Source organism: Strigops habroptila, chromosome 10 (assembly GCF_004027225.2).
Source record: "Strigops habroptila isolate Jane chromosome 10, bStrHab1.2.pri, whole genome shotgun sequence".
NCBI classification, from domain to species: Eukaryota; Metazoa; Chordata; class Aves; order Psittaciformes; family Psittacidae; genus Strigops; species Strigops habroptila.
Genome location: NC_046359.1, coordinates 12619295 through 12632320, shown reverse-complemented (window position 1 = coordinate 12632320; position 13026 = coordinate 12619295). Strand labels below are relative to the sequence as shown.

The 13026-nt window shown below is 36.0% G+C and overlaps 1 protein-coding gene across 1 annotated transcript in view; it reads left to right on the top strand.

Annotated features, from left to right (window-relative positions):
• Positions 1-13026, top strand: part of WDR27 (WD repeat domain 27) — a 96066-nt gene that overhangs the window by 54593 nt on the left and 28447 nt on the right. The window contains exon 23 of the mRNA XM_030498998.1: positions 1179-1277. Within this exon, the coding sequence (XP_030354858.1) occupies positions 1179-1277 (99 nt within the window). The remainder of the gene's footprint in view (positions 1-1178; positions 1278-13026) is intronic.

Sequence of the window (13026 nt, the reverse complement as noted above, 5' to 3'; positions counted from 1 at the left end):
AGTAATATATTGTCATAATAGTGTCTATGCACTTTGGATTAATTTATGTTAGGCTGTGCTCTGAATTCTATGGTCATGGTCTTAACTGCAGAGATTTAGTAAAGACAATGGAACATTTTAATTTTTTATTGCAACTGAAAAGTTTGGATTATTATATTTGACTATTTTTTGCATGTTTTACACTATATTATTTTGAGAGACACATTTTATTTATAATGTTCAAAATAAGTCTGCATGTACATGTTATGTGTCTTTTTTGATACGCCTTGTGTATGCATACAGTCTGCAAATAATTGTTATTTTTAGTAGATAAGGCATAGTCTAAAACAATCCTATGTGCCTGTATGTGACTCTCACAAGTGTTTCTTATGCAAAGGACTTATACTACAGGATCTATTTTGAAACATTTTCTGTTTTATTTATGTAGGATAATGCTAATTTAATACCACAATTCAACCATTTTCATAGTAGCAGTATGTCTATGACTTTCACTGAATTTTGGATTGGTTTCTTAATGCAGTTTTTCATTGGTACTTTTTCATTAAAGAATATAATTATTTTGCTACTAAATTTAATTTACTCCTTAGAAAGTACTTTTCTCTTTTTCCTTTGAGGAGAAAAGGCAGGGAGTATGCTTTTCTAATTTTTGATACCCATATAACTTGTAATATTATTGACTTGTTATTGAACTCTACACTGTTTAATTAAAAACTACAAAGACCTGTGTAGAGATTGGAAAATTTTATTTAATGTAGCAACAAACTTAAGAGTTTTTGAATTTAGAAACCAAGCTTTTTAAACCTTGGTTTTAGATTCTACATATTTCTACTTAAAAGAAAGGGTTGAAATTCTAAAGGACACCCTTTAAAAATACATTTTTAAAGGGTCATTTTTTACCTCCCTACTTGAAATACAAGTAATGTTTGTTATTTAAGGGGAAAAGATTGTGTTACTCTTTCGAAGTATTTTTTTTTCAATTAACTTAAGCATTTGCTAAATTATCCTGAATCATGGAAATCAGTTCTAAGATGTTGGTTACTTTTCTACCTGTTTAGCTATTATGAAATTTTTCTAACTTCTCTGTAAGCTGAATCTTTAGTCTTCGTATACTATGACTTCATTCTTCCAAAATATATTTCTTTAAAATGAAAGTATAAATTTTTTTACTGTTTTTTTAGGCTTACATGTATGAAATGCGTTCAAGTACTTTTTCACATAAACTGGGGGGACACACAGAATCTGTTATCAATGTGACTTTTAGTCCCTCATCTCCACAGGTAAGTCATTGCTTTTTTCCTCTATTTGTAATTAAAAAGTGTAAAATCTTCACTGTAAGCTTGCTTTTTACTACTCTCTTATTTACCTGCCAAACTGCTGTGTAGCTGTAAGGGTTGTTCATCTACTTCCAGTGTGGTTATTGTGTCAATTATAAACTCGTGCAAAATGCTGCATGCTACAGAGACAAATGCTTTGACTAACTGCCTACAAAGAAGAATTCTGGCATGGGAACTATTGCAAAACTGTACTTGTTGAATGTTGGGAAAATGTACATCCACCTCAAATTACCTAATTGGACTACTAATTCAGAGAATATAAGAGAACTAAGTAGGGGCAGGGAAATATCTAGGGGCTTAGGTGTGCTGTAATTACTCAAAGGCCTGAAAGATTTAAAAAGCAATGTTATTTTATATGTGCTATGTTAGAATAAATAATGTAATAACTTTATCACAATGTTTTGAACAACTATCACTGTTGTGTTTTGAGCCTTTCAGATATCTATAGGTAAAAAGTACTCCAAATAAGTTAGGCATTAGTCAATGACAGTTCCTGTTTTTTATTGATCATTAGTACTAAGCTGTGTTAACAGCACTGTATTTCAGTGTAATGGTTTAATTATAGTGCAGCAATAGAAAACAGACTTCTGTGTATATGTTTTATCTTGAAACAAGAGCTTCCTGCAGCTTATCACGTGAATTTTTTGTATATTGTTTTGAATCCCGTAGACTTCTTTGCTTTCATGTATTGAAACATGAAAATACATTGAAGGATTGAAGCTTTCTACTTTCTATACTTATTTTAAAGAGACAACAGTGGTCACTCCATACAAAAGAGTATACAGTAGCTCTTTACATCCTCAACACTGGCTGTACTTGGTGCTATTAAAAAATATTTATGGAGTAAGTATGATTTCTTCACATGTGGGAGTTTTGTCACATTTACTTATCTCCTTCCACTTGTAAATAAAGATGCTAATATTTCTGTGATTTTAGAATTTCCAAAGTTTTATTCCTTGCATATGTGTTGTTTGAACTGAGAAATTGTTAATTGCTATCTTGTGGTGAGCATTATGTATTTCTGTTCTTAGGATTCAGCAATGCTATGTTCAATCAAATGGTATAGTTTATTAGATTTTGCACCCAGATAAAATCTAGTTTGAGGCTTAGCACTGGGCAGAGTTCTGCAAAAAAGATATTATTATATACCGAGTAATAGAGCTGACTGTAGTCTTGCAGCATCCTGATCTGTGGGTCCAGCCACTGGAATGCATTTTGGTGGAAAATATCTTATTAAAGTTTAACTGTTAAAAATCTAGAGGCTCAATTGCAATAATGCTGTGAATCAAGACTTTGAAGTAACTAAGTTCAGGCAAATAAGTTGTTGATCAGGCAGGTAGAATCCATAGATGGTATAAAATAAACAGTGGCTATGGATAAGCCAGAGTAGTCTAAATGGAAAGTGTTCCTTGGGGCTCAAAGCCCTTAATACTGAACTGTATGAAATAAAGTCAGTTTGATTAAGAGCCAAATCTGAAGTCCAAGGACCAGAAACCCTTTTCTTGATGAGCTTTCCTGTGAAGCAAGAGCTGTGGATTTGAACCAGCTGACAAATTTCCCTATAGATATGGTTTGGGGGAAGATTTTGAAGCTGATGTTATTAGAAAGACTTTACTAAAAAGCAAGGAATGTGCAGAAACTGCTCCTTTGAAGGATTACATTTGCATTGTAAATTCTGTTAATATCGAGTCTATATATAATAAGCACTCCAAAATGTTTTCTAAATAAGTCTTTTTGGGGGAATTGCAGAACCACAAACAAACAACAAACAAAAAAAACCCAACCAAACAAAAAAAAAAATCACCTGTACTTTCTAACATAGGATGTAGCATGAAGTTAGGAAAAGAAGCTAAGAAATGAAATGATAAGCATGTGGAGTGGAAAGGAAGAAAAGCTCTGTTAAATCAGAAAAGAATAATGCCATGCCTTGGAAGAACAACTTTTCATTAAGTAGCCAGAGTTTCCAACACTAGAAGAATTTTATACCTACCACTAGTTAGGGATTTAAAGTTGACACTGTTCCTGTTTCATACAAAGTTTGAATGAATACGAATAAGAATTATATTGGATTCTGAATAACCTCTGCACAAAACCCCATTGCGTTCAGTGGGAAACACCGGCAGGAAAGGAGTAAGGGGTGAAAAAAGGGAAGTGGCTGAGGAGTGAAATTCAAACATTATGGCTAAGCTTTCTGCCGTGGAAAGATCCAGCCAAGAGTGAGGTGCACTGGCAGCTCTCCAGTTCAGTGGTTGCTTGCCCAGCACCTGTCCATGAGGTAGTTTATTCCAACCATTATTATAACTCTCACTTGCATAAATGTTCTTCCAGAAAAGGGAAAAAACCTGGATGGGTATAATAGTAATTTTTTAACTGATGGGGGGCATTGTTGCTTTCATCATATGGTACTCTGGAATGATTTATGAAATGGTTGCTATGAAAGCTGGACAAGGGAAATAAGATAGAAGCATTGCATTTACCTTAGATTTATTTTCAAGATGATTGACATGGGTTAGCGTGATGTGTCCCTGCCCATGGTAGAGGGGTTGGAACTAGATGATCTTAAGGTCCTTTCCAACCATATTTATTCTATGATTCTATGATTTATCAGTTTTAGCTTCTCATTGTCACTTCCTCATTTTCACTCATTGTTCAAAACTTACTTAGCAAAAAGTTTTTATCTATCTTACAAAAAAATATTAATTGAATTTCAATTTATTTTAGGGAATATACATTAAGGTATATTATAGTGTTTAACTGTAATAACTATAACACATTTGTGTCCATCTAAGTTAAGATAGGTTGGGAGTCTTATCTTCCAAATATGGGAACAATAAATCATCTCTGTTTGAAATGTTTTTGAAGCAGGATAAAAACAAATGGGGATACTACTGTCATCAGCTGGTTTTTGGTAGCTTGTAGTTGAGTGCTGGTTTCATCTTTGTGCAAGCTGAGTGAATACTGTGTGGCAAAACCATTCCAAGTACACTCTTGCATATTATTATCCTCACCAGTAGTTGCTTAAGAAAAACAATTCAAAAAAAAAAAGAGAAGAAGAAAAGAAGCTCCAAGCTCTGAGCCAGTATATTGTGCTCGAACTTACTGTTTCATAACAGAATCATGACTTTGAAATCAGCATGCAATTGCTACCACCATATTGATATACTGAGAGGTAGCTTCGAAAGAGAGAAAAAAACCCCACCAGAAACTACACTTAAATAGAACAAGCCCTGAGCAACCTGAGTTCAGCATTGACCTTATTTTGAGTAAAAGATTGGATTAGACCATTTCCTCAAGTCCTCAGGCGGCTTCCTGTTTGAAGTACACAGATATTTAAACACAAGCTCTGTAAGTCAGTGTAGGGCATTTGATAAAAAATAATAAAAAATATAATTTGCATTTTATGAAATATGGCAAATCTGTTCCATTCCCTTTGTCTATAGATTTAAAGGAAGTAAATATATGACAGTATGATGTGACCACCCAACTGATAGATAACTTCAATAGAAAAAAACCACCACAGATCAAAACTAGATTAAAATGTAGAAAGTCCTCAGCAACCTGGTCTGAGTTCAGTGTTGACCTTACTTTGAGCAGGCTGGATGATAAGATTTCATAATATCCCTGCAAATTGAGTTATTCTCTGTGATACATATACAAGCTACAGAAATCTGTTGTCTGTGGAGACATGGCAATTTAAAATTGCCGTGTAGTAAACGTTAGCATCTTTTGATTACCACCTAAGTTCAGCTAGTGGCTTGTTTATCAGTAAAATATCTAATTTACATGTGTGGAAGGTATTAATGAAAATTTTTACTCAATAGTATACATTGTATTAATTTATAAGTCTGATTTTATGTTTAGAAGTGCAGCTATTTCAAATAACATTAGTTTTAGATTGTCCTGGGCTCAGCAGTGGCAGTCATTTTTCTCCTTTTTGGTGGCTGGTGCAGTGCTGTGTTTTTGACTTTCAGCCTGGGAACAACAGTGATAACACCAATGTTTTTAGTTCTTGCTAATGTTTACTCCAGTCAAGGACTTAGTCTCATGCTCTGCCAGGGAGGAGGGGAAGCCGGGAGGAAGCAGAGACAGGACACCTGACCCAAACTAGCCAAAGGGGTATTCCATACCACAGAATGTCATGACCAGTGTATAAACTGGGGGGAGTTACCTGGAAGGCCCAGATCGCTGCTCGGGTTGGGCTGGGTGCCGGTCGGTGGGTGGTGAGCAATTGTATTCTCTCCCCTTGTAATTTCCCTTATCATTATTATTATTAGCAGTAGTGGTTTTGTATTATACCTTAGTTACCGGACTGTTCTTATCTCAACCTGTGGGATTTACATTCTTTCAGTTCTTCTCCCCATGCTTCCAGGAGCGGGGGGAGGAAGACCGTGGGGAGTGAGCGAGCATCTGCGTGGTTCTGAGTTACTGGCTGGGCTTAAACCACGACACAGATGTTATTATATTGTGGCACGTTTAGGTTAAATACTAACTCACCATAAGTGCATTACTTGGCAGCTGGAGAAAGTTAAATGAATAGTAGAGATCTGGAGATCTCTTTCACAACTAGGCTTGCATGGGAGCCACTGAAAATTTTGCACTGATTTTCTGCTAACCTGCATGAAGGGGGACATATTTCATGTTCCTAGTCAGGGCGTTTGCTTGTGGGTCTCTCAGTAATACAATTTCACACTAAAACCCACTTTAGTCAGAATTGGCTACAGATGGTTTTGCATGTGTCTGGAAACATGAGTTATCATCTTTTACTAGCTCCTAACAAAGTATATTTTTCCTGGTGGTCACATCTGGAGATTTCACCTTAAAACAACTTGTATGAAAACTCCATTCTTTTGCAATTTTGGTTCACCATTGATAATTCACTTAATCATAAAATTTTCCACAATGGAGGTAGCTTTTGTAGTGATATGGAAAATTCTTTTTCAGACTCTAATTTGCTGAGTTTTGGCTTTAGTATTGTATTAGTCTTGTCTGATTCCTTTGTAGAGCACATTTTTTCCAGTATGATATTCTTCCATAGGACTCAGAGTTATCTTGTCACGGACTAAATCATGTGAATTTAAAACTCGTGACCAGTTCGACCTCTAATATGACCTCATGGAAGTTAGGAAGGCTCTTTCACATGGTTCTTTTGATCCTACTGTTTGTGCCAGTCTATCCCAATTACTCGCTCTCATAATCTAGAAGTACATCAAAACTATATGTAAATGCAATTTCATAATTTTTGTTTTATCTCTCCTGTAATTTTATCTCTGAGACGAATAAGCAGCAAGCTGTCAGGTTTTCTGATCTTCTATTCCAGGAGATCAAATTCAAAAGCTAGAAAATGCTATCAGAGTCTAAAAATTCTCTTTTTTTCTTTTGCTTTTCTGAAATGTATTTGAAAAATTTTAATTCTGTTGGAAGATGAGAATAACTTTCAAGAATTTGGTTTTAAAAAGTTTTTTATAGACATTTGTCGAAAACTTATTTGGTAGAATACTTTCGTCTTATTTATGGCCCCTGGATTGAGCAACCTATATATTCATGAAGTAAGTAGAAGCAGAAGATGGAAAGTAAGCTAGCTTGGACATTTAAGGGGAAGCTGTCGTAATGTCAGAAAAACTTCAGTGTGTGAGTGTTCTCATAAGGAACAAGAAAGCAGCAAAGAAGCAGCAATGAAAAGGCTCGAGAATGAGGTCTGAGAAAAGCAATCAGGATCAGGGTGGATAGCTCACTTAAATGAAAATCTGGCAACTCTGTAGCAGGCAATGGACAGAGATCCTCTTGTACTATTTGAGAAAATAAAAACATCCACATCTATAAAGGCTACAATGGGTTTACTGAAGCCTCAGAAAATTAGGAACTGAGACTAGGGATGTAAACGTACCTGTGGAAAAGGACACCTGGTAAAAATCTGAAGACTGATTACTTTCTTTGGGATTTTAATTAGCTTCAGAAGTAATAGGCTTTTGCAAATAGGTTACTATTCATCTCAGAAGACATACTTTCCTGGAATTTTAGGAAATTCACAGATTTCCTGAGCTGAACTGAGTATACCTCTACTATGCATGTTAAACGGCTATAGTTAATTTGCTTATAAAACATAATTCTCTAAATGCAGTAGTGTCCTTCTCAGGAATTATTGATAAAGGAGAAGAAAATATGTGCTTTTTTCATCAGAAATGAAATGACTCCTGAATTGTTAATTATTCTTGAATACAAGAATTCCCAAGCCCACTTGTACTGTAGAGGTCTCTTTACTGTAGGACTTTCTACTGTAGAGACCTTCAAGCATTTGCTGTGCTGCTATCTTAAGAGTTTGTACTCATATGCCAGTGTAGGCTACATATTAAATAAAACATGCTTGCAACTGCAGCAGTTTAAGCTAGCATGTTTTACTTCAGTCTTTTGATTGGCTGGTGCTATATATGCAGTCACTTAACTGGCTTGGCTGAGAATCTTCAAATGCAGAGTGTGATTAAAATTAAATGACAAATCAGAGAAGATTGTGAAAGAGACTAGTGTTTTTTTAGCACATCCTCATGCATCTTAACATCAAGTTTTCAACTCTTCACTCATTTTTCAAACTTGTTTTCTTTCTACACACTAGTTTAAGCTGCTGAGGAAGAAATTTCATCAGTTGTCTCTATGAGCAGTAGTGTGCAGTAATGCAGGCTTTGTATGCAGACTGTCTTTGCCAAAGACTGTGCGCTGCAGCGCACAGCTTCTGTCTGCTGAGAAATTATTTCCTTTTCCCATGTCCAGCCAAAGAAGACAGCTGCATTAAAAAGAAAAAAAGCCTGCTGCTGACCTCATATACATGCTTTCTGAGGTTTCGGAATGTATTTCTTTCCTTGTCTATTAGCCAGATCTGTGTACTCTCGTTTGTGTAACTTCAGGGAATTGAATAAGAATTTGGAGTGGACATATCTTAAATTTGAGGAACATATCAGTTTAATTTTTCTATCCAATTTACTGAAATCTCAGTCTGCCTAAATTTTATTAATATTCTATTTTCATTCACCATCATGTTCAATATACCTCTTCTTTTATCCTCAAATGTACACATTTATTATCATGGTGTTAATTGTAAAAAAGAAAAAACAACAAAAAACATTAATATGGCACTTAATACAATTTATCTTAATTTTCACAGGCTAAAGGCTGTTCCAGTTTGATCAACTTGTAAATGGTTCTAAGATATTAACATAAAGCAGTCTAAGGCAGTTTCATGTGCCCTTTTTTATTCTTATAATTCTCGTAAATAAGACTTATGAGAGGGAGAAGTTGGATTCCCTGGACCAAACACTGCAGTAAGATCTCTGCAAAAGGTAACTGCTGCTGAGCAAATAAATCATTGCGACAGTGAGTGAGACCTTTGGGGTTTTTTATGTAAGACAGTGCTTTTAAAAAAATTAGTAGCAGTCACTGACTGATGCAGCTGTGTAGTTTACAAGGCCGTAACTTGTTAATCATCTGTGAGGTAGTCTTCAAAGTTAGAGAATTGCATAACCATTCAAGTTTCACCAGTTAAATGAATTTAGAAATTCAGGCAAAGCACAGAAGTACAGCTTGTCTTTTATCCTAAATTTAGTCCTAGTCTGCGTGGCTTGAGGGAACAGAGGGGCTTTAGCTTTACCCACCTTTGGGAGATTCTCAAGGTGGACTTGGTTGCTTACAGTGCCTCGTTTGGCTGCTGCCTTTGAGTCACTGGTTACATATGGAAACCTTGGCCCTTGCCAAGCCTTCTTAAAAGTTGCTTTGATGGAAAACAATGTAGGGCTTTGGGTTGGACCACACTTCTGCTGTGAGGGTGGTGAAGCCTGTGGAGAACCCATTGGTGTGACAGAACAGATAGTCCTACTGAATTTATTCCAGTCCTTGAGAATTCAGAATCAGAGTTCCTCACCGCACATGTACGTCTCTGCTTATAGCAGAAAGATAATTTCTTCTACATTTTCTAGGAAAACCTTGTAGCGCTGTGTGCCAATTAATATAGGAGTTGATGTTGTTTAGTGGAAAAAATTGTTTGTACCAAATAAATTATTGTAAGTACATATGACAACTCTGAAGAAGGATGGCAGATTTTTAAAAAAGAAAGAAAGAGCCTTCTGTAAACTGGAAAGGACATTATAATTCAGCTTAATCATGGGATACTCCAGCCATTGTAAGTGTGTTGCCAGCAAATAACAGCTGTACACCACATGATTTTAGATAAATATGCTTGCAGTGGCATGCTTCTCAATTCATAGCAGGTTTGTCATAAAATCTTTACTGTACTTCTTACAAGGGTAGACATTTCATTGAATGGCACTACTGGGTTGAAAGGGGTGGTACTAAACAATCGGTTACTCAGCTGTTCAGTGTAAATTCTGTTTACCAAGAATCTAGACAGGGAGGGTGGGGGTCCCTTGTGGACTGAAAAGAGAGGATTGGCTGGGAGTAGGAAGAAAAGGCACTAACTGTAGTCATAGGGATAATTTGGAGAACAGATAGCTTTTTGGAAACCATCAGATAGAAAATGAGAGTGAAGAGGGAATGGTGTAGACTAACTTTGTAAGAACTGGAGGGAAAGAACATATGTGTGGAGTGAAGTGATGATAATGGAGAGATTAAGAGAGTGCCTAGAGGGGGGGGAATGAGAGCTCTGCAGAGAGAAGATAGCTGCGAGGTTAAGAATTGTAATTTCTGCACTTTTAGTTAAACCTTTTTTTCTGAAAAAGAATGCAAAAGTGAGATGCCCATGGTGTGGTTTTCAGACTTACTGAGAACCAGAAGTTGCTCTTGACTTAACAGTTCTGCAAATCAGTGTATTCAATGCCTCAGGGAAAAAAAATGCTTTTTCAAAGGACATGAAGAGAAACTGCCAGACAAAATAAACTTCTCTTGCTCCCTTCACACACTACACAACTGTCTTCCAGGAGCAGTAATACAATGTTTAAAGGGATAAGCAAGTGAGCATCTACTTTTCATGCTCCATGAAGGGGCATGTAGAAAAATATTTTGTGAAGTGTGCTTTGAATTTTGAATACAGTCTCCTCCTCTGTCCTGAGAAGCTGAAATGAGGAAGGTTTGCCAAATGGGAAGAACTAAAGGACTAATCATTAGGAGTTTGTTCACTTATGCCTTTTAGAGAGAAGTATAAATTAGAACTTAATTATCTCACATAGTCCTCTAAGAAGCTGTCCTTACAGTATCTCATTTCTTTTTCTTGCCATCTTGAAAAGTGTCTATCATGCATTTCTCTTGCTCGACATTCATAGAATGCAGTTGGACATTTGCTGATACTAAAAGCCATTCTGGAGTAGGTTTCACTTTCCCACTTTGATAAAATTCAAGCATTTGCATTCCAAGAAGATTCTCCCTTCTTGCACGGTCTTGAAGAAACTTAGGGCCAAAATGCAATTATGATGTAAATGTATAGAGGATGGATAAAAAAGCGGAGTTCAGCCATTAAATATACAATTAGTAAAAATGTAAGGAAAAGGAAGTATGGAAGGAACTGCATTCTAAAATGAGCTTTTGGAAAAGGGAAAGTTAAGTCTTAGCTAACAGATTGAATATGAAAAGAAAATCAGACACAACTTCTGTCTCAAATTAAAAAAGCAACATAGAATGATTCCAGCTGTCAGATGGAGTGTGATATAGCCACACCAAGCATTTTGGCCCAGCTTCTGGCTGTATCTGAACTGTGTACAGCAGAGTGTGGAAAAGGCGGGAAGCAAAAATTCTTTAAAGCTGCCTTTTGTGCCTCTTCCAGTTCACTGCATAAAGTACAGCAGGCTCAGAAGTGCTTGGTTCTGCACTCCCTAACAAGTTTACCCTGTGAGTTGTTCTGGCAGCTGTGGGGACTTCTGGTTTGCTTTCTTCCATTCAGGCCTGCATTTTGAACTGGAGTAGGCAGGGAAGAATAGATGCTGATAAGGGGATCCTGTGACCCTTATCCCATAGAAAAATTCAGCAGCTGGAATCACCATTGTTCCTAGTTGCTGTGTTTCTGAAGAGTGGTATTTGAGATGTTTAACGATTATGGTAATTAATGCATTAAAATATTGGCATTGTAATCTGAGGGGATAGGTTCATCTATGCTTTTCCATAATTCAGACACAGTACATCTACTTTGTCTAGAATATCATAATAGCTGAGACACTCTGTGACAAGTTTTTTTACAGAACTGTAGCTGTATTCTATCCAGCTAGTTGCTTAGTCATTTAAGAGCCTTTCTTTAGAGAAATAGATAATTTTCCTACTGCCATACCATACCATACCATACTGCTTACCTCTTCTCTCTTGTATCCAGTGATGGGACACGTGTGAATGGCTCAAAGCTACATCCATCAGGGGAGGTTTGGACTTGACATGAGGAAACATTTCTCTAAAGAGATGGGAGTCAGACACTGGAACGGGCTTCCTGGAAAGGTGCCCAATCTCCCAATCTGTTAGTGTTTAACAGTCATTTGGACAACGCCATTAACAACTTGCTTTAACTTTGGGTAAACTAAATCTTTCATCATGCAGTTCTGGTTTTGAGTTTTCTGTTGGTTTGTGTTTTGTTTTTTGTCTCCTCTTAAGCATTTGAAAAAAATTAAAAGGGACCTTTCAGAACATTGAAAATTGCTGGAGATATTTTAACATTTAGAATCCTCACGGATAAGGTGAAAATTAATACTTCTACTATCAATATGAAAATGTTCTTTGCTAGTAAAAATGTTAAAAGTAAAATGATTCATATGCTGATAGCATATTACCCAGGATAAGTGATGGACTCAACAGAGAGAAGTGTTATCATGCATCTACTGCAGTTCGAAAGTTTTGAAAGCCAGCCATTCCATACCAGTTTCTTCATCTAGTTCTATAAGGTGTGGCATACTGCAGGCAATGAAAAAATTTATGTAATATGGACACTTTTATTATAGGCCAGGGATTCTGGTACAGATACTGATCATATGGAGGCAGCTTGAGTCATTAGGCTTTACTAGATCTGTCTCAGCAGTAGCCCTGCAAAGTCACCAGTTGTTCTTCACTCATTTAATTTACACTAAAATGTAGCATGTGCCACTGCAGAATGAGATTATGGTTTTTATAATTAAAATTCTGGTTTTGAGATGTGATGATGAGTGTAGTATAAGAGCCTTTGTAGAATAGAATAATCAGCATTGAATTGCCCAGTTTGAATTTGGACAGAACTGGGGATGAAATGTGTGCAGTAGTGAAAAGCAACAGCTGATTCCAGTTGTCAGATTTTAGCTAACTTTGCTATAGTAGAGATTTTTTTAAATAAATATATAAATCCAAATATAATTAATAATACAATAAGAAAAAGGAAAACAGAAATCATAGAGATATCATTCTAAGAAGAGGCATAAAGCAAGATTACAGTTCATACAAATTTATGGAGAGGATGACATAAAGGTTACTCTTTCAAGTGTACGTATTTGTGTTAGAATTTCTTAAAAGTAGTAGATATAGAACCAGCAGATGAATCTTGAGAACTTCCAAGCAATTATACTGTAAACCAAATAGCACACTACATCTGGCAGCATTCTATTGTATCTGGAGCATGTAACATTTTCTCCTGTGATTTTAACCAAAAATTGCATTCCGTCCATTTTATTTTCAGGGCTCTTTTAATATGAAGTCTGATACAAAATTAAGAAAAACCTTTTTTGGTTTTGCTTAAGAAGCAGTCCAAAAG